At 39.7% G+C, this 22,620-nt stretch overlaps 1 protein-coding gene across 2 annotated transcripts; it reads right to left on the bottom strand.

Annotated features, from left to right (window-relative positions):
• Nucleotides 1–9,084: 9,084 nt before the first annotated feature.
• LOC145522770 (tripartite motif-containing protein 77-like) lies at nt 9,085–17,628 on the bottom strand. Of its 2 annotated transcripts, XM_081531742.1 has the most exons (6): nt 17,218–17,628; nt 15,892–15,987; nt 13,044–13,274; nt 11,693–11,715; nt 10,883–10,980; nt 9,085–9,578 (listed from the first exon to the last, which is right to left on the bottom strand). In XM_081531742.1, exons 1-6 carry the CDS (start codon nt 17,626–17,628, stop codon nt 9,085–9,087), a joined length of 1,353 nt encoding a protein of 450 aa, XP_081387868.1. The 2 variants fall into 2 exon arrangements, with proteins under 2 accessions (XP_081387868.1, XP_081387869.1); XM_081531743.1 differs by lacking the exon at nt 13,044–13,274.
• Nucleotides 17,629–22,620: the final 4,992 nt, after the last annotated feature.

A 22,620-nucleotide genomic window follows, 5' to 3' on the forward strand; every position in this document is an offset into this window, starting at 1 on the left:
CTTGTTGTTATTCAGTTGCTCAGTCGTGTCCAATTGTTTGCAACCCCACTGACTGCATCACAGCAGTCTTCCCTGTCCTTCACTATCTCCCGGGAGTTTGCTCAAACTCATATCCATGGAGTCGATGATGCCATCCAGCCATCTCATCCTCTGTCGTCCCCTTCTCCTCCTGTCCTCCATCTTTTCCAGCATCAGAGTCTCTTCCAATGAGCCAGCTCTTCGCATCAGGTGGCCAAATTATTGGAGCTTCAACTTCAGCTGTGGTCCTTCCAATGAATATTAATATACTGTCTAGGTTTGTCATATCTTTCCTTCCAAGGAGCAAGCGTCTTTTAATTTCATGGTTGCAGTCACCATCTGCAGTGCTTCTGGAGCCCAAGAACCAAATCCCAAAGTATTTTCCCTGCTTTTTTTTCTTGGTTTCTTTCTTTCTTATGAGGCATGTTATCATTTTGTTTATAGAAATGTGAATTCTCAGTCATGTGCATCATTCTTTCAAAAGCAAATCTGTTTTGTTTTTTCAATGTGTAATGTTTATATCATCTAAAGCTTTAGTAAGGATTCTTTTTTTAATGTTTATTTATTTGGCTGTGCTGGGTCTTAGTTGTGGCATATGGGATCTAGTTCCCTGACCAGGGATCAAACCTGGGCACCCTGGATTGGGAGTGCAGTCTTAGCAACTGCCACCAAAGAAGTCCCAGGAGGTGATTTTGTATATATGTCTATTTAAATCCTGACTGTCTGAAAAAAGACAAATATCATATATCACTTATATGTGGAATCTAAAAAAGGGGTACAAATGAACTAGTCTCAAAAACAGAATTAGAGTTATAGGTGTAGAAAACAAAACAATGGTTACCAAGGGGTAAGTGTGTTTGTGTGGGATAAAGTGGGCTATTGGGATCAACATATACACACTACTATATATAAAATAGATAATTAAAAAGGACCTACTGGATAGCACAGGGAAATCTACTCAATATTCTGTAATGGTCTATATGGGGGAAAAAATCTAAAAAAAGAGTGGATACATGTATAATCAATTCACTTCGCTGTACACCTGAAACTAATTACATGACATTGTGAATCAACTATACTCCAATAAAAACTTTAAAAATAAAAATCCTATCTCATTCTAAGTATTGTTTTCCATTTTTTTATCACTGGGAACATTATCTTCCATAATATATATTTGGCATCCCTGAAAGTGAAAGTCACTCAGTTGTGTCAGACTCTTTGCAACCCCATGGAATTCTCCAGGCCAGAATACTCGAGTGGGTAGCCTTTCCCTTCTCCAGGGGAGCTTCCCAACCCAGGGATCGAACCCAGGTTTCCCGCATTGCAGGTGGATTCTTTACCAGCTGAGCCACAGGGGAAGTCCAAGAACACTGGAGTGGGTAGCCTATCCCTTTTCCAGCGGATCTTCCCAACCCAGGAATGGAACTGGGGTCTCCTGAATTGCAGGTGGTTTCTTTACCTACTGATCTATCAGGGAAGCCCATCCCTGAGGAAATCTCAAAATCAAACCTGTAGAATAAAATTATAGTATATATAATCATTTCAAATCTCAAAATAATGGAATTTCCTTGGCCTATCAATCTGGAAATCAATTTATGACTTGCCTTTTGTTGACATTATGCTTTAGTATTTTCAGTCCTATTATGTTAGCTGCATTTTGGAAAACTTTGTTAATGCCAGAATAATATTGTTTATATTCACTCTTTCATTCATTCACCACATTTTTATAGTATTCTATGTTCTAAGCATGTATAAGATAGTGGGAATAATAAAAAATATTTTCCCTACCCTCTTGGGATTTTCAGTCTAGTAGCATCAAAACAGGGCTTCCCTGATAGCTCAGTTGGTTAGGAGACCCCAGGTTCAAATCAGGGAGAACTGATTTGACCCGGTTCAAGTCAGGAGAACTGCAGGCCATGCAGCTTCCTCAAGGTTACAGCCCACGTTACCCACACTTGTCACACACTCTGGTTACCGGCTCACTGGGTCTCCTGCTGAAGCCCCGTCCTCTGGTCCCAGAACCAAAAAGCACCTTCTGCCTTAACCCTGCACAGCTAACCCCAGGGAAGCTCCCAGACCTCAGAGGAATCAGAGCAGTTGTCCCCAACATTGAGGCGCTGACGGCACCAGTCCAAGGGCTGGAAGGAGCCAGGGCATGCTGCAGGAGGCGAGCAGCGGGTGAGCAAGCGAGGGTCGTGTGTCCATCCCATCCCTCATGCTACCGCCTGCGCCATGCCCCCTCCCAAGTCCATGAAAAACTGTCTGTCATGAAACTGTCCCTAGCACCGAAAAGGTTGGGGACCGCTCCCCAGGATGGAGGCTTTTCTCTGCTTCCATTTCTTGTAGGCATGAAGCCAGCCTCCATGATGTTCCCTGAGCTCCAAAGGGCGGATTCAAACAGCTGCTAATCAAGGGAGGAACAGCCAAAAAACCACCTTCGGTAAGATTAAAGGGACTGGAGAAGCTCATCACGATTAGGAGACAGACTTGCTGAGAGGAGATTAAAGGAGTGCAAGCCCTGCTCACACCCTAATTTTGTCAGACCCCACCTTTGATCCAATGTTACAAAAAACCTTCATCAAATCCTCTGGGGTTGAGGCACATAGTTTATTGAGGCAGAAGCCTGGTATGTCTCCCTTTGACTGGCAAGGCAATAAAGCTATCCTTTTCTGCTTCACCCAAAACTGTCTCTGGGATTTGATTTGGCATGGGATTTCAGAGGCCAAGCTGAGGTTGTTTGTATGTAATGATCTCATTTGTCAAATTTTTAAAAGTATTACATTCTTTCAACCGTTCTATAAGTTAAACCATTTTGCCATCTTGTCTTGCTATATATTTTTGGAATAATTTGATGATTATGATTAATTTTAGGTCTGTTATCTATGAATTCCTTGGTCATTTACATAGATTTTAAGCACTCAGAATGTAGTTTCCAGGTGCTGTTTAGTTTTCTATTTGTGTAGCTCCTAAAAAGGGTATCCTGCTCTACTCATATAAACATATTACAAGTGGTAATATGTGTGTGTGTTAGAGAGAATGTTTAGCAATAGATAAATAGATAGTGCAGTAAATGATTTGAGAAAAAAAAGAAGTTGGTTTTGAGTGTTGGCAAATGACTCTTCAGAAGCTTCTGACTTGCAGCAAGCAACAATGAATGTATCTATAGGAAAGTGGCATTTGTAACTGTGCATAAATATTAAAGTGACTATTCATGGGATGTAGAAATTAAGATCAAGAACTGATGGTTTTGAACTGTTGTTGGAGAAGACTCTTGGAGTCCCTTGGACAGTAAGGAAATTGAACCAGTCCATCCTAAAGGAAAAGAAAGAAAGTGAAGTCGCTCAGTCGTGCCCACTCTTTGTGGCCCCATGGACTATAGCTTACCAGGCTCCTCCGTCCATGGGATTTTTCCAGGCAAGAGTACTGGAGTCGGTTACCATTTCCTTCTCCAGGGGATCTTCCCAACCCAGGGGTTGAACCTGAGTCTCTCGCATTGTTGGCAGATGCTTTACCATCTGAGCCACCAGGGAATTCCTCCTAAAGGAAATCAACCCTGAATGTTCATTGAAAGAACTGATGCTGAAGCTGAAGCTCCAGTACTTTGGCCACCTGATGCGAAGAACTGACTCCTTAGAAAAGACCCTGTTACTGGGAAAGATTGAAGGCAGGAGGAGAAGGGGACGACAGTGGATGAGATGGTTGGATGGCACCACCGACTCAGTGGACATGAGTTTAAGCAAGCTCTGGGAATTGGTGATGGACAAGGAACCCTGTCGTGGTGCAGCTCATGGGGTCACAAAGAGTCAGAGAGGACTGAACTGAACTGAAATGTTTTTTTACAAAATAAAATGTTAAAAGGATTTGTTTTCTGGTGTTGTCTGTCAGGAATGAGAGTTACATCACAGTGGGGAGGAGTTCCTGATAATAGTTTCAAAGAACTTTAGAATAATCCCTTCTCCTCAACGTTTTGTTTTTAAGTGCAAAGGTGTCCATAATAAAAATAGAAGGGCAAATTTTAAAATGTAGCTATACTCATATAAGAAGACTTTAGTTGAAATCTAACCCACTTTTACAAAAATTAATCCTATTAATTCATAAACTCGGAAACTGATTTTTAATGACAAATTCTATTTGAGATAAAGGATATCAAAGGAAACCACTTAGTTTGTGACTGTATCTTGTGTATGCACACTTTCCTGCATTTTAATCAGTGGGTTGCAATAAAGGCATTTTTTAAACTTTTTTTTTAATGTTACTTTTATTTATTTATTTTATTTCGGCTGTGCTGAGTCTTAGTTGTAGCACACTGGAACTTCGATCTTAGTTGTGGCATATAGGATCTAGTTCCCTGACCAGGGATGGAACCTGGGCCTTCTGCATTGGGAGTGAGGAATCTTAGCCACTGGACCGCCAGAGGAGGCCTTAAAGCATTTTCTAGATCATGGGTGAGGGCAGAAGAAGTACAGATCAGGGGCACTGTGTACATTTCTTCATTTTAACAGCTGTGGGTTTTTTTTTAATCTTTGATTATCTCTTATAAGGATGTTGTTTTATTAACCATTATATCCTCAAGCTGGTAGATTGTCCCTTGAACTGTCAACTTGCCAGAAAACACTTGTTGATTGAATTAACATAGTTGCTTAGAAAACAACATGTTGCTTGTATTTTGCCTGATCTAGAAGACTTGATGACTTGAGGATTTTAATTTGGGTCAAAAGTGATTTCTTACTCCCACATGTCTCAGCAGGGTGATTTTGAACAAGAAATCCTGCTTGGATGGTTGTGACACTTAAATGAAATAATGGAAGTAGAAAAGTTTAGTTAACTACTCTTTGTTAAACCAGTCCCTGGCTGGTACTAGTATTGTTTGATTTTTCAGACCAAATAGGACTCGTTACCTGGAGCTATAGGATGAATCAAACTGCGGAAGTCCAAGCTGTTTGGAGGAAACTAACATCAACAACAAAACCGTATTTTTATTTTGTTTTGTTTTTTTATACAAGAGGAAAACTGTTGGAGAGGGTGATGACTCTTAGTTAGGAAATCTTTATAATAATTCTAAATCTGACTTTGACTGGAATATTCTGTTTTTGCCACAGTGGCAAGTTCCTTTAGTTAAGAAATAACCAGTCACAATACCAAGCTGTTTACCAATGTGCGAAATTTGAAGTGTGGACATGGCCAGCAATATCTTTGAATTCTGAAAGATCTAAACAGTTTTTTGATACAGCCTACTGTATTGTTAATTGATTACTACCGTATTACTGAATTGATGCCTTCCAACTGTGGTGCTGGAGAAGACTCCTGCGAGTCTCTTGGACAGCAAGGAGATCAAACCAGTCAATCTTAAGAGATATTAACCCTGAATACTTGTTGGAAGTACTGACACTGAAGCTCCAGTATTTTGGTCATCTGATACAAATAGGCGACTCACTGGAAAAGTCCCTGATGCTGGGAAAGATTGAGGGAGGAAGGAGGAGAGGGCGTCAGAGCATGAGATGGCTGGAGGCATCACCGATGAATGATCACGAACTTGGGCAAACTCCGGAAGACGGTGGGGGACGGGGAGCCTGGCGTACCGCCTTCCATGGGGTTGCAAAGAGTCCCAAACGACTGGGCCCCTGAACAACTGTATTGCGAAAGAAAATGTTCCCCTCCTTATTAAATTGAAGAATAGGTGGTTTGGGGCTTCCCTGGTGACTCAGATGGTAAAGAATCTGCCTGCAATGCAGGAGACCTGGGATGGATCCCTGGGTTGGGAAGATCCCCTGGAGAAGGGAATGACTACCCTGTCCAGTCAGTACTCTTGCCTGGAGAATCCCAAGGACAGAGGAGCCTGGGAGACTACAGTCCATGGGGTCATCGAGGGAAGGCCACGATGGCAGTCAAGGAGCACAGACGCTTGCTCACGCGTGCATAGGTCACCGACAACCTAGTAAATTCTTCTTTCAGTTGCGGGGAAGGGAGCCGGCCACAGGGGCTGCAGCAGTCACGGGGGCCAAGGCAGGACTCGGCGAGCGCAGTAGGGACTCAGAGGGCGGCCGCCGCGCTTCCCGAGCCCCGGTGCTGCGCGACCCTCCGGGAGGAGTGGCAGCCCTGCGCGCGGAGAGGCCGGTGGCCGGGGCGCCCCAGCCTCCTAAAGGGAGCTGAGGCCCTCGGGGGCCGCCGAGAGCCGGGAGGCCTACCCATCCAGGGCCCGGAGGGAAACTTCCCAGCAGATATAAAGAAAAAAGAAAAAAAAAAAAATCTTTCTGCCACACTTTTCTTTTTGCAGAAACATCTTTTCCCGGTTCTTTGACCAGAGAGCGGGCGTCTGTGTGTGACCTTTAGCTGCATGATCAAGCCGTGCAGACCCCAGAGCTCTGTCTCCCTTCCTTTCAGTCAATGCCGGGAAAGAGAAGCGGAAAAACAATTCCACAAAATCCAACTCCATTGCGGTCAAGATTCCAGTTTTAACTTCTCTCCTCATTTCACTTTTCACTTTTAATTTTTCGCAGTCTTCACATAGTTACTGTTTATAGTCAATTCTGAGTTTTCAGTTATCTGTACGTGAGACATACTGTTGATAATTTATCCCATTTTGGCCGGTGCCAGAATCAATCTAAAAAGTTTAGGTATGCAACAATTTTTGGATCCCTTCCAAAAATAAGGACATTACTGTGCGTGTGTGCTAAGCCACTTCAGTCGTGTCCAACTCTTTGGAACTCTATAGGCTGTCGCCCGGTAGGCTCCTCTGTCCCTGGGATTCTCAGGCAAAAATACTAGAGTGAGTTGCTGCGCCCTCCTCCAGGGATGGAACCCTCATCTCGTTTCTCCTGCACCGGCAAGCGGTTTCCTTACCACCAGCGCCACCTGCCCGCAAAGGTCGGTCTAGTCAAAGCTATGGTTTTCCACTAGTCACGTATGGATGTGAGAGTTGTACCATAAAGAAAGCTGAGCGCCAAAGAAATGCTGCTTTTAAACTGTGGTCTTGGGGAAGACTCTTGAGAGTCACTGGGACTTCAAGGAGATCCAACCAGTCCATCCTAAAGGAGATCAGTCCTGGGTGTTCATTGGAAGGACTGATGCTGAAGCTGAAACTCCAATACTTTGGCCACCTGATGCGAAGAACTGACTCATTGGAAAAGACCCTGATGCTGGGAAAGATTGAAGGCAGGAGGAGAAGGGGAGGACAGAGGATAAGATAGTTCGATGGCATCACTGACTCAATGGACATGAGTATGAGTAAAGTCCAGGAGTTGGTGATGGACCGGGAGGCCTGACATGCTGTGCTTCGTAGGGTTGCAAAAAGTCGGACACGACTGAGCGACTGAACTGAACTGAGCGCCACCTGGGCATTATTAGATTGCTGTAAATAATCCCTAAGCAAATACTTGAAACTCTAATTAAAATTTATTTTCTGCTACAACCTCATAGAAATACATTTAATCCTGAGATTATTCCCTAAGCCACTTTCTCTGTAAAGAGAGTGAACAAAAGATGCAGAGATGGAAGAAAGGAGAGTGGGAAGAGAAATATTTATATGTATATATATGGGCTTCCCTGGTGGCTCAGTCAGTAAAGAATCTGCCTGCCATGCAGGAGACCCCAATTCTGTCCCTGGGTTGGGAAGATCCCTGGGAGAAGAAAATGGTTACCCACTCCAGTATTCTTGTCTGGAGAATTCCATGGACAGAGGCTACAGTACATGGGGTCAGGAAGAGTTGGACACAACTGACAGAATCAGTCAGAGTCAGACTGTAGAGTGACTAACACTTTCACACTTCACTTCATATATATATATATATGTATATATAAATATATGAAAATAGAAGAAAAAAGAAAAAAATTCTTTATGATGAGATCTCTTAGAATCTACTCTTTTAACAGCTTTCTTATCTATCATTCAACAGTGTTAACTAGAGTCATTATGTTGGGCAATACATCCCCAAAGAGATGGATTTCAATGTCTCATTATTTTGCAAAGTTTAAATCTCTAAGTCAGTAACATTCTTTGAAATGAAATTTGTTGACAGCTTGGATGTTTTGTATATGTGAGAAATAAAGTTCATTTTCCATCCTTGAAAATACATATTCAGAGTATTTTCACTCTGTGTATCTTCCTTAAAAATACTACAGATTCCAAGCAGCTAAGGCCATATTATCTGTACTACTATCACTCTGGTAAAAATATGTGTGTATTCCTGAAAATCTGTTCATCATTGAGAACTAAGAGCAGCACCGAGGGAATCAAATCATACAAAATCTATACCTTGCCCACTGAAATGAATTTCTGAGCCATGAACCTGAACAATAACTTAATTCACTTCTTTAATGTTTCTCATCACTTCTCGAGCTACTGACTGTGTCTACATGATAGTAAATGTTTTTGGTTATATAGCCTTTGCTTTTAATGTTTTTCCTACATATTCATTTGTTTGTTCAAATATTTTTCAGATGTCTTTCATATCCTTAACCTGGTGTTTTGTCCCTGGAATGTGGTTATGAAGAGGACGGACATTGGCCTTCCTTTTTTGGAGTCTGAAAACTACAAAAGAAGATCCAAAATCTACTGTAAGCTTTGCAAAGGGAAAGAATAAGCTGTTCTTGAGGTCATATTATAATTGATCTACTCTACTTCAGTAAACCAAGGATTAAAGGAGGAATAGAATTTAGCCAGATGAGTGGAAGAAGAGGAAAATTCTATGCTGCCATTGAGTTTTGACAAGGATTCTCTGGAAGAAGAATCCTCTGTGCTTTGCATCCATGCATTTGACTGGGTTTCCACGCCCATGTGTTCTTTCATCTCTAGCAAGTTCAGATGACAAATGAAAAGTGCCTATATCCTACCCCCAAAAATAAAAGTGATTGCTTTTATTTAAATAAAATATAAAAGACAAATGTACATCATTAACATTACCACCACTTTAAAAAAATAATGCAGCCATTATAAGTCCTAAAGGTAAAATGAAGTTAAACACAGTGAAGTTATAATTGATTTTCCCCATTCTAGAAGTCACCAGGATAGCAGCCCCCTCAGCTACTAGAATTCCCAAAACCTTGGTCAGGTTTGTGACCTGTTCCTGATCATTTGTGTCCACACCAAATGAAAGGTCTGAGAGGGAAAGAGAAAGATTGTGAGAGGAAATTACAAATGAGGGAACCTCTGGCAACATTAATAAAGCTTATCATACCACATTCATAATCTAGAAACACCCCTATGTAGCCCTGGGGTCTTTGAATATAGTGGGGTAAGAATGGGAAGGTAGAAAAGAGACTGAAATGGCCATCCTTACTGACACATAGAAGTAGAAAAATGTCCTCAGAGTTAAGCAGCATATCATTCCTGCTTGTCCAGGACTCCTTGCAGAGTCCTATAACCCAATGACAGGAGTCTCCCACATTCACCTCCCAGTAATGTTTGCCAGCGGTGAAGGTCTGAGCACCCCATGTAGGAGTGTTCTCTGCATGTGCTGGGGCCCAGGGCACATCTCGACGGACAGGACCGCATTGTAGACGTCTCAGGTCTTCAATCAGAGGCATGCGACAGTTTCTTATTTTACCATCCAACGTAATATACACTTCAGTAAAACAAAAACAATGAAGTCAGAGAACAGCGGTTTCAAGTTCTGAGGAACATGTAAGTGCAGTGGTGTTGTGACAAATGTTTAGCAACCAAATCTCTGAAACGAAGCAAAACTGATTTGTTTTATTTGTTGGGAATATTTCAACCCACCATGACCAGTTTCAAGGCACCAGTCCTTTGGTAATTGCTCCTAAAATTCTGGAACTTGTAACAATTAGCTCCCATTGAGTGTGGCAGCACTGGCTAGTTCCAGAATACCTGTTAATCACAGATGTTAGATATCCTGTGTTACCACACCCTTTTATACAGAGTGTGTCACTGGAAATACATAGAAAGAACAGGAAGGGCTTCTCATCTATCTAAAGAGCCAGAAAATCTCTAATTGTACAACTGGAGAAAGAAAAACTTTGAGAATACATAAAGATATAGGATGTCAGACTCTGGCTTATTTTCACTACCTGACCAAAAATTTGGGAGTCCATTCATAGATGTCAAGAAAATAGCAAAATGACCCTCAAGTCATCTCATTAATCAATCATCACAAAATGAAAAATAATCGTAATAAATATATATTATATTTTATATGACACTGTTGTTATTTTTAGTCCTAAATAGGGATCACATTGCCTAGGATATAAGGGCTTAACATCTAAGGAAGTGAAAATAAAATAAACCAAGTATCTATATATGCTCTTTTTTTGCAGTGATTTCTCTCAGAATTTCTAATGGAGTCACTGCTAAATCAGAATCCAACTCATCCCATCTCAGTCCAGCTTCTCCTTTGTCTGCTGGGCTCACCTCCAGTTGCATTTGTCTCAGGGAGGCCTCTACACAATGAATTATGGATTGTTTTCAAGCTTTTTGAAAGTCTTGTGATTTTTCACATATAATCATTACCTTTAATATTCTGGTAAACATTTAAATAACAGCATTAAGGTAATTCTAAGAATCTCAATATCCTCATATACTCTAAATATCCACAGCTAACTAAAAGATGAAATACACTGAATGGATATGCATTTTTATAAGTCAAAGTGTTCTTTTTAATTATTATTATTTTAACTCACTGTAAGTAGTTATGTAAAAAACTATGTGTCATATTTGATTATATTTGACAGGCTTCAGTTAACTTTTCTGACTGATAATTAGCAATAAAATAAATAAGTTATAAGGGTTTGCATATGTACCTGCTCCCCTGTTCTCTACAAAGAACAGACAGAGTGGTGAAGAGATATCGTCAACGTATTATCTATTCATGTAGGAAATGTGATTGCCTTCACGCAGAGTGCTGCCTCTCACCTCGGAAGCCGTTAAGCCTTTCCAACATCCCAGTGATGGTCCATGTACTGAGCTGTGGATCCAAAGGCTGGGGAATGTACAGCTGCATTAACTGACTCCTGTAAAGAGAAAGGCCCACTTACTAATAGGCCCAAAGGTATCATTAGCAACCCACTGATGATGCTTCAACAAAATCCTCATAATTACCTTTAAAGGGTATGAATTTAACTGCTCAGATGGAGGAACACTGCAGTTGCCATTATATTTTACAATCTGCTTCCTTGCTCTTGGCATATCAAACCTAGTAGAATGTGATGCCTCAATCAAAACTGTGTCTGTTTCCTTCCTTCTAGCTTCCCTAGGGGATCCACACAGCAATTCTCATCTAATTCCTGAAATCTAATGGGCGGAAAATTGTTGAAACTTGCCATTTAATACATATGAAATATCAGCACTATTGTATGTTCTTTCCTGATGAATTCTACCTCACTCCTTTTCTCAGCATCCTTCTACCTACTGCTTCTCTGAGCTTATCTGCCTTTCCCATGGATGACCAGGAATAATCCTTGGATAACTAGGATTTGGAAATTAGGGGCAGGATAAATTGTCATCTCTTTGAAACTTCTACAGAAAGCCTTGTAATAGAAACTGCACTCCTCTCAACCATACTGTCACCAAAGGTAGACTATATAAAACCTGGCAGACTATTAGAGAAGGAAGGAATAAATACAGAGAGAAAGAAACTTCTCATTGAAAGGGAGGGTTCATCTTAGCAGAAATCGCCTGATCACTGTCACAATTATCATGATTTAAATAAAGGGGCAAAGTTACCTTTTCATCGCGTCTTCCACACCCTATAAAGAAAAAGAGAGGAAGGCTTAGGTTTCAGCACAAACTCTCCTGTTAAGTCTGGTTTGAGGATATGAGATTATACTGGGAAATTCATTATTTCCGGTTTTCTTCCTTGGATAAAATCATTTGTCATTTCCCTTATCCTTATAAATATGAAATCCAGTCTCACATTTACATACAATTGACAAGATCACAATCTTGATAAAATTGAAAGTCAAATGTTCTTAGGGTGCACGAGTGACTGTTCTTTGTCCTGATATACAGAAGTATTCACAGGGGATTCCCCAAAGTTCTTTGGTGTGTGGACTCCAAATCTAGAACTTCACAATGGAAAGGATGAATACATCCTATGGTTACACATGTTACACATATTATCAAGTGCAGATATAAAGTTAAATTATCTGTTCAATACAGTCATCCCTCATTATATGAAGGGAATTAATTCTAAGATCCCCCTTGGATACTAAAATCCATCGGGTGTTCAAATTCCTATATACAATAGCACAGTATATCCGTATAATGTACACACATTTTCCTGTATACTTTAAGCATCTCTAGATTACTTAAAGTCTTCCCAGGTGGCTCAGTGGTAAAAAAATGCACCTGCCCAGCTGGAAACAAGGGTTAGATCCCTGAGTTGAGAAGATCCCCTGGGGAAGGAAGTGGCAACCCACTCCAGTATTCTCTGGGAGATAGTGAAAGACAGGGAAGCCTGGCGTGCTGCCATCCACAGGGTGACAAAGAGTCAGATACAACTTAGCAACTGAACCATGAACAACCAGTATTTTTGCCTGAAAAGTCCCATGGACAGAGAAGCCTGGCAGGCTATAGGTCATGGGGTCGCAAAAAGTTGGACACGACTTAGTGACTAAATAACAAGATTACTTATAAGATCTAATATAATGTAAATGCTATGTAAATCATTGTCAGCACTGGCAAATTCAAGTTTTTCTTTTTTGAAATTTCTGAATTTTCTTAAAAAATATTTTCCATCGGTGGTTTGTTGAATCCCCAGATGCAAAACCTGTAGAAAGTTGGAAGGGCAACTGTAGGGTAGAAGAATATAAGAAGGTTTGGGAAATTTTTTTTCTGGCTCTATTACTTGAATCTTTCCACATAGTCCTCCTTCTTCCATAGAAGGCAAAACTGATGTTTTGTCTCCAAGTTATACTGGAGGAACAAAACCTGCCATCACAGAGGTAGAAGAGTCAGAATCTGGACTTTGGAGTCAGAAAAATAACAGAAGTCAAAGAGTATATAATGTCAAATGATATAAATGCTTTCCAAGCGGGTTGGTGTTCTGCACACAACATTCTTCCTTAGTCCTTACCTGGAGCATGTCCACATCTGCTTTAAGGCACATTTCCTTCAGTTCCTCGTATATTTTTCTCAGGAGTTTCCCCATATGAATCATTCTGGCTACGTTTCTACTGAGTCGCTGAAAAATAACTGTGCCTTCAATTGCCAACATCTCTAAATGTTTTTGCTTTTCTTCCTGGAGATACTGACACACTTTAGGGTATTCAGCTCGTATCATCACCAGTCGTAGATTTATAAAACCCTGCAGTGACATTGGATTAATTAGATAATGTATTTGGATGGTTTTATTCTTCCCATATCATCTGTTGTCTATGTGTTATATATAGAATGCTTGTCTTAGTACATTTGGACTACTATAACAAAAGTACTAAAGACTGAGTGCTTATAAATAACAGACATTTACTTCTCACTGTTCAATAAGGTAAGAAATACAAGATTAGTGCCAGCAGGTTTGATGTACAGTGAGAGCCCACCTCTTAAATAGGCATCTTTTTTTTTTTTCACTTAATCATAATTAAAATATACTCCACTTTACAAAGCACATTCACATAGTTGGTTTTCATTTTTTACCATATGCATGTATTTTTTTGTTGAAGTATTATTGATTTACAATATTGTGTTAGTTTCAGGTATACTGTAAACTGATTCAGTTATCCATAGACATGTGTATAGCTATATTCTTTTTTCCAGTTCTTTTTCACTATAGGTTATTATAAGATATTGATTATAGTTTCCTGCTGAGTGCCAAAGAGTTGATGCTTTTGAACTGTGGTGTTTGAGAAGACTATTGAGAGTCCCTTGGACTGTAAGGAGATCCAACCAGTCCATCCTAAAGGAAATTAGCCCTGAATATTCATTGGAAGGACTGATGCTGAAGCTCCAATACTTTGGCCACCTGATGCGAAGAGCTGACTCATTGGAAAAGACCCTGATGCTGGAAAAGATTGAAGGCGGAAGGAGAAGGGGACAACAAAGGATGAGATGGACATGAGTTTGAGCAAGTTCTAGGAGTTGGTGATGGACAGGGAAGCCTGGCGTGCTGCAGTCTGTGGGGTCGCAAAGAGTTGGACACAACTGAACGACTGAACTGAACTGATAGTTCCCTGTGCTATAAAGTAGGTCCTTGTTGTTTATCTATTTTTATGTAGAATAGTGTATATATGTTAATTCCAAACTCCTAATTTATCCCTCCCCTCACTCTCCCATTTGATAACCATAGGCTTGTTTTCTGGGACTATTGGCCTATTTCTGGTCTGTAAATAAGTGTAACTGTATCATTCTTTTAGATTCCACATGTAAGTGATATCATATGATATTTGCCTTTCTCTGATTTACTTCCCTTAGTATGATAATCTCTAGGTCCATTCATGCTGCTGCAAAGGGCATTATTTCATTCTTTTTCATGGCTGAGCAGTATTTCATTGTGTAAATATACTACATTGTCTTTATCAACTCTTCTGTCAACGAACATTTAGGTTTCTTTTATGCCTTGGCTAGAGAACCATCCTCTGGTTGTGTCCTCACATGGCAGAAGGGGCAAGTCTCTACTAAGCTTCTTTTTTTTCTTTTTTAGGGCTTCTCTTATAAGAATCCTATTAATAAGGATTCTTTTCTAATGACCTAATCACTTCCCAAAGGCCAAACCTCCTAACACTATCACTTTGGGGGTTAGAATTTCAACATTTGAATTGGGCGGACCCAAACTTTCAGACTTCTGTCTTCTGTGCTCCAGAAGGATGTGTTCTCAGAGAGCTTCTGGCTCACTCCCTTTGATATTGTAGATGTCTACCCACATGGAACCTTCACGATGGGTGTTCTCGGGCCAGCATATGTCCCCCAAACCTGTACTATTTATATATATCCCTGTTTTAATTTTCTTCCAAGAACTTTACAAATGTGATGTATTATAAATGTTATTCTTCTTTATTTGTTATATGACTCCTCTTACAAGATTATATCCTACTGAAGTCATTGATTTGTTTCTTTTTGTCTATTTCCATATCTCTCTGTGGACCTAGAACAGTGAGCAACACATCACACACCCTCCTATGAAAGAATAGTTCATTAGGAAAGCCATCCTAAATGATCAGGGTAATTTTGTTATTGCCCTTTAGTATTTTCACAGCACTACGTACAGATTTCTCTTTAATGAAATATTCTGTAATATAGCCTGCTGATATGCCTTCTTTAGAAGTGACTGAGTTCTTTGAAAATGAAAATGTAGTTTAACTTCTTTAGTTTCAGGTTCTCCATTCATAAATGTGAACCAATGAATAATAAAGCCCCAAATCCTTAGCTAGGCATCTTGCCATGGCTATAATTACATTGCCAGCCATGTCTCTCACTGCCTGCCTCATATCCTATATACTAATTAATAGGAGCTATCTACATGCCCCAGATAATTCCATGATTTTTTTCTCATATTTAGCTTTCTTGTCCCTTAGACCTCTGTGTTATGAATTTACAGGTTCTACTAAAACGTTACCTTCAGGATGATTTTTATTTGTTTGAGAAGCTTAACATTCAAAGTTTATTAAACTCCTATAGAACTGTTTTTTTTTTTTTACCTCCATCCGATTGACCATTGCATTTTGTTTTGTGATACTGCATTTTCTTGTCTCTGCTGAGGTATTAGTGGTAGATATTGCTTTATCAAGAAAATCAGGAAAAATCTTTTAGTTACATACTGGGGTCATTCAGCATGAAATCCTACATTGAAGGTCATGTTTTTCCATATGCAGTTCTCTCTCTGATCACCCTCTCAGGGGACATTATGATTTAATTCAAGTTCTTCCACTGTAAGTTACCAGGATATTAGTTCCAAACTAGCTCCAAGGGATTCAGGGTCTGTGGCTTACCTCCCATGCTCTGAATATGTTGGTCACTTTTTTTATATTTTGTTGATTTTCCTGTTTCTTTTTCCAAATAGACTTCATTTGCATCAGAAGATTCTCCTGAAAAATAACTATAATTTGGAACACTAGAAAAGCAAAGTTAGTACATTTCAGATACTTAAAAGAAGATGTAAGAGGATGAACATGGAACAAACAGTAAAGAGAGCAGAGATGTCAGTGATTTTCCTTTGGAATACTAACTCCTAAATCTGGGGAGATCAACCAAAGATGGAATGTCTAAATTTGAAAAATGTAATCCATTATCTGAGGAATCTAGCATTGAATTTATAATAACCTGGTCAATTTTCAGAAGAGAATCTTGCTTTTGTTTTTGTTTTTTTTCACGTTATGCATTTTTTTTAAGTCAACATGAACAAATTCCTAGAAAGACACAAATTACTAAAATTAACTCAAGAAGAAATGGAAAATGTGAACTGGCCTGTATGTAGTAAAGAGATTGAATCGATAGTGAAAAATTTTCCAACAAAGAGAAGGCCAGAACCAGATGATTTCACTGATGAAATGCACCAATCATTTAAAGAAGAATCAATACTAATCTTTCTCCAACTCTTCTAAAATAATAGAAGAGGAAGGAATACCTTTTAATTCATTCTGTGAGGTCTCTTGCTTTATATTTAATTGTGAAATATTAGCCCTCAGTTTTCCTGTGGCACTGTTAGGAAATGTTGGCCAATGTTTCTAAATCTGCTATAATTAGAACAGGATCATTATAATCATGTTTGTAGTAGCCAATGACTGTTACTGAAACTAGATTATTTATCTACCACATTGTGTGCATGCTTAGTGGCTCAGTTGTATCTGACTCTTTGTGATCCCATGCACTGTAGCCTACCAGGTTCCTCTGTCCACGGGATTCTCCAGGCAAGAATATTAGAATGGGTAGCTATTCCCTTCTCCAGGGGATCTTCCTGACCCAGAGATCAACCCCAGGTCTCCTGTATTGCAGGCAGATTCTTAACTGTCTGAGCTACCAGGGAAGCCCATCTACCACATTACTTCTGAAATACCAGCATCCTAATCCTCATCAATTTCATCATCATTCCTCTCTTTCAGCCCAACAGAATTTAAACATCAGGAGAGCAAAGATGTTACCTAGTTTCTTCACTGCTTTATCTCTAGATTTCAGAATAGTGCCTGGCACACGGTGTTCAGAAATTGTATTTGTTAATAGCATAAAATGATAATGGTTATTAACCAAAATATTTTCCTCAGTGTCTCTCAGATACAGGGTCCTCCACATTGTAAAGTGCAGTCAGAGATATTACTTACCCTGTAGTGCTCTGCAACCTGCATTATTGAATAGTGTTCATGAGTGGCATGCCCTGCGGAACGAGAGCAGAACAAACACAGCAGGCTCTTGTCAACTTCACAGAAGTAGAGCTTTATCACTTGGTGTGTCCTACACATCTGCTTGGCAGAGCTAGGTAACTGGCAGATAACTGAGTTTCTGGTAGAACGAATATGCTTCTTAGCAAGAATAGTGCTTTTGAGGTCCATTTTCAGAGACACCGCCTTGCACACAGGACAACAAGTCACTGTTGGGGCATCTTCCCACAAGAGACAGAGGCAGGGAGTACAGAATCGGTGCCCACACCTAATGGTGGCAGGGTCTGTGAACGTGTCCTGGCAGATGGAGCAGACGATCTCACTGGGGAGACACTGTGTGGAAGCAAACGCCATGTTTCTAAGAAAACAAAAGGAAAGGACATTCTTTACGCTTGGCATGTGAGCTGAGCTTAAGCTTTCTCTCGCTAATTCACATATGTACTATAGGAGGGCAGCCCACGTTTAGAGGATGGTAAGGAAAAGAGAGTCCTACAGACCAGTAAAATGCATTATTATTTTCCACTATTGGCCTCCAGCATTACTTCTCAGTTCCCTATTAGAAATCCAGTATTTTCCACATATATTATCTCTGTTTCAAAGACAAAGAAATCAGAGGTTCTGGGATCATTCATAGGCAGCTGGTCACACTGTGTCCAAAGCTATCACAATTTTCCCCTTTTTTACTCTCTCTGATTGGTTAGCACAAGGTATTTGTTCCAATCCTGGCCAATGAAATAAGATGTTAAAACTCCTAGGACAATTTTAGAAAAAATTTTCATGTTCCAGAAGAGATGCACAGAATAAACAGATGGCTTTTTCTGTTTCTGGACATTTTCCAGATATAATGCCCACTTGCATAGCCATTTTGTGATCACAGCATGAGCTAGCCTGAGGAGAAAAGCCAATAGTCTAAGGAGAACAAAAACATGGAAAGAAATGGTTTTTAACAATGGCATTGAACAATAGTTACCTAATTCTGAAGAAGCCAATTCCTGACTAAATTAACACAAATCTCTACACTTAAAACCCTAGCAAAAGAAAGTTTGTGTTTCCCACCACATACAAAAAGAACTTAGCACAGTATCTATTGCTATATATAATATGTCAGGGGTTCAACAAAAATCATGAGGGATATCACAAGGCAAGAAAAATGTAGTCTAAACAGACAAAGCAGTCATCAGAACCATAGTTAGATATAAAACAGATATTAGAACTATTAAGATAACTAAGATAGCAACGATGACCCTATATGTGAGACAGCAAAAGAAACACAGATGTAAATAACAGATTTTGGAATCTGTGGGAGAAGGCGAGGGTGGGATGATTTGAAAGAATAGCACTGAAACATGTATATTATCATATGTGAAACAGATTGCCAGTCCAGGTTCAATGCATGAGACAGGGTGCTCAGGGCTGGTGCACTGGGATGACCCAGAAGAATGGGATGGGGAGGGAGGTAGGAGGGGAGTTCAGGATGGGGACATATGTAAACCCATGGCTGATTTATGTCAATGTGTGGCAAAAACCACTACAATATTGTAAAGTAATTAGCCTCCAATTAAAATAAATTAATTCATTAAAAAAATAATAACTATGATTAGTATACTAAAGACTTTTATTTAAAAAATGTTGACAACATGTTCAGCTCAGTTCAGTCGCTCAGTCATGTCCGACTCTTTGTGACCCCATGAATTGCAGCACGCCAGGCCTCTCTGTCCATCACCAACTCCCGGAGTCTACCCAAACCCATGTCCATCAAGTCAGTGATGCCATCCAACCATCTCGTCCTCTGTCGTCCCCTTCTCCTCCTGCCCCCAATCCTTCCCAGCATTAGGGTCTTTTCCAATGAGTCAACACTTCGCATGAGGTGGCCAAAGTATTGGAGTTTCAGCTTCAATATCAGACCTTCCAATGAACACCCAGGATTGATCTCCTTTAGGATGGATTGATTGGATCTCCTTGCAGTCCAAGGGACTCTCAAGAGTCTTCTCCAACACCACAGTTCAAAAGCATCAATTCTTCGGCGATCAGCTTTCTTCACCGTCCAGCTCTCACATCCATACATGACCACTGGAAAAACCATAGCCTTGACTAGACGGACTTTTGTTGGCAAAGTAATGTCTCTGCTTTTAAATATGCTACCTAGGTTGGCCATAACCTTCCTTCCAAGGAGTAAGCGTCTTTTAATTTCATGGCTGCAGTCACCATCTGCAGTGATTCTGGAGCCCAAAAAAATAAAGTCTGACACTGTTTCCACTGTTTCCCCATCTACTTCCCATGAAGTGATGGGACTAGATGCCATGATCTTCGTTTTCTGAACGTTGAGTTTTAAGCCAACTTTTTCACTCTCCTCTTTCACCTTCATCAAGAGGCTCTTTAGTTCTTCTTCACTTTCTGCCATAAGGGTGGTGTCATCCGCATATCTGAGGTTATTGATATTTCTCCCGGCAATCTTGATTCCAGATTGTGTTTCTTCCAGCCCAGCGTTTCTCATGATGTACTCTGCATATAAGTTAAATAAGCAGGGTGACGATATACAGCCTTGACATACTCCTTTTCCTATTTGGAACCAGTCTGATGTTCCATGTCCAGTTCTAACTGTTGCTTCCTGACCTGCATACAGGTTTCTCAAGAGACAGGTCAGATGGTCTGGTATTCCCATTTCTTTCAGAATTTTGCACAGTTTATTGTGATCCACACAGTCAAAGGCTTTGGCATAGTCAATAAAGCAGAAATAGATGTTTTTCTGGAACTCTCTTGCTTTTTTGATGATCCAGTGGATATTGGCAATTTGATCTCTGGTTCCTCTGCCTTTTCTAAAACCAGCTTGAACATCTGGAAGCTCACGGTTCACGTATTGCTGAAGCCTGGCTTGGAGAATTTTGAGCATTACTTTACTAGCATGTGAGATGCAATATTGCATAGGAACCTGGAATGTTAGGTCCATGAATCAAGGCAAATTGGAAGTGGTCAAACAGGAGATGGCAAGAGTGAACGTTGACATTCTAGGAATCAGTGAACTAAGATGGACTGGAATGGGTGAATTTAACTCAGATGACCATTATATCTACTACTGTGGGCAAGAATCCCTTAGAAAAAATGGAGTAGCCATCATGGTCAACAAAAGAGTCCAAAATGCAGTACTTGGATGCAATCTCAAAAACAAAAGAATGATCTCTGTTCGTTTCCAAGGCAAACCATTCAATATCACGGTAATCCAAGTGTATGCCCCGACCAGTAATGCTGAAGAAGCTGAAGTTGAATGGTTCTATGAAGACCTACAAGACCTTCTAGAACTAACACCCAAAAAAGATGTCCTTTTCATTATAGGGGATTGGAATGCAAAAGTAGGAAGTCAAGAAACACCTGGCGTAACAGGCAAGTTTGGCCTTGGAGTACAGAATGAAGCAGGGCAAAGGCTAATAGAGTTTTCCCACAAGAACGCACTGGTAATAGCAAACACCCTCTTCCAACAACACAAGAGAAGACTCTACACGTGGATATCACCAGATGGTCAACATCGAAATCAGATTGATTATATTCTTTGCAGCCAAAGATGGGGAAGCTCTATACAGTCAACAAAAACAAGACCGGGAGCAGACTGTGGCTCAGATCATGAACTGCTTATTGCCAAATTCAGACTTAAATTGAAGAAAGTAGGGAAAACCACTAGTCCATTCAGGTATGACCTAGATCAAATCCCTTATGAGTGCACAGTGGAAGTGACAAATAGATTTAAGGGACTAGACCTGATAGACAGAGTGCCTGATGAACTATGGACAGAGGTTCGTAACATTGTACAGGAGACAGGGATCAAGAAAATCCCCATGGAAAAGAAATGACAACATGTAAGATAGGTAATTTCAGGAGACAGATGAAAACTATAAGACAAGCAGATAGGCTAGATATAACATGTGTAGAGAATTTTATGTTTGGGTTCAGAAGTAGGTGCAATACAAGTAAGAAAATTATCAGTGAGCACGGCAGTATGTCAGTGTAAAATACAAAAACTAAACACAAAGAGTAAAAAGTGACAACAGAACAGAGCATCAAAGAGCAGTAAGACAACATTAAATGCTGTTCAACTTTGTTTAACATCTGTATGATTAGATTTCCAGAAAGAAAAAGAAGCTATAATAGGGCAAAGTAAAGTGAAAGTCACTCAGTCGTGTCCGACTCTTTGTGACCCCATGGACTATACAGTCCATGGAATTCTCTGGGCCAGAATACTGGAGTGGGTAGCCTTTCCCTTTTCCAGGGGATCTTCCCAACCCAGGGATCGAACCCAAGTCTCCCACACTACACCAGATTCTTTACCAGCTGAGCCACCAGGGAAATCCAACAGGGCAAAAGAAGCATTTAAAGAAATAATTTTAGAGGCTTTTCCAAAATTAGTGACAGACACCATAAAAGAGATCTGTGATATTCAGAGAATATCAAACAGAAAAATACAAAACAAATAAGCAAACAAAAACACAAATAAGCAAACAAAAACACAACTAGGCAAGTTATATTAAAACTGAATAAAAACCAATAACAAAGAGAAATTTTTTCTTTCTTTTTATTTTTTTTTTTACAAAGAGAAATTCATTAAGGGAGCCACAGAAATAGGAAAAATAAAAATAAAGATTATGCACAGAAAAATAAAGATAAAAATTATAGCAGAAACCATGCAAACAAGAAAACAATTAAGTGACATCTTTAGATTGCTGAAAGAAAACAACTATTAACCCAAAATTCTCATATCTAGTGAAAATATACTTCAAAAGTAAAATATTAGAATTTTTCAAAAAGAAGAAAGAAAACTTGAGGGTGCTATCAGGTCTAAGCCACAAGAAATACACAAAGAAGCTCTTCATTTAAAAGCAACTAAAATAAATAAATTTATAAAAAAAATAAAAAATAAAAATAAAAACAAGCATATAATGCTAAGAAGAAAATTGATCTACTCACAAAAAAATATGACACTGGAAATTGAATAAAGGGAGAACATAAGCTCTTATATTTTTATTTCTTTAACTCACTATTTAAAGCAATAGCTTAACAATGTACCATGTGTTTATGAAACTTATGACAAAAATGACACAAGAAATAGAAAGGAGGAATTGGAACTATTATATGGATTTTACATTAAATGAAAAGCAATATAGTATTACTGAAAGTGGACAAAGATTATTTAAAGAGGTATATTTTGAATGGGGCTTCCCTGGTAGCTCAGTGGTGAAGAAACCACCTGCAATGCAGGAGATGCAGGTTTGATCCTTGGGTCAGGAAAATTCCCTGAAGAAGAAATGGCAACCTGTTCCACCCCCGTTCCATATTCTTGCCTGGGAAATCGCATGGACA

Source organism: Giraffa tippelskirchi, chromosome 10 (assembly GCF_054371585.1).
Source record: "Giraffa tippelskirchi isolate mGirTip1 chromosome 10, T2T-mGirTip1v1.2.pri, whole genome shotgun sequence".
Lineage (NCBI taxonomy): Eukaryota > Metazoa > Chordata > Mammalia > Artiodactyla > Giraffidae > Giraffa > Giraffa tippelskirchi.

Excerpts from the sequence above, each read along its gene's own strand:
- LOC145522770 (XM_081531742.1), bottom strand. The coding sequence starts at position 17,628 with ATGGCGTTTGCTTCCACACAGTGTCTCCCCAGTGAGATCGTCTGCTCC. Across the intron at positions 11,716-13,043 it reads CAGATGTGGACATGCTCCAG|GGTGTGGAAGACGCGATGAA; the intron begins GTAAGGACTAAG and ends TTTTCTTTATAG. Across the intron at positions 10,981-11,692 it reads GTGGAAGACGCGATGAAAAG|GAGTCAGTTAATGCAGCTGT; the intron begins GTAACTTTGCCC and ends TTCTCTTTACAG.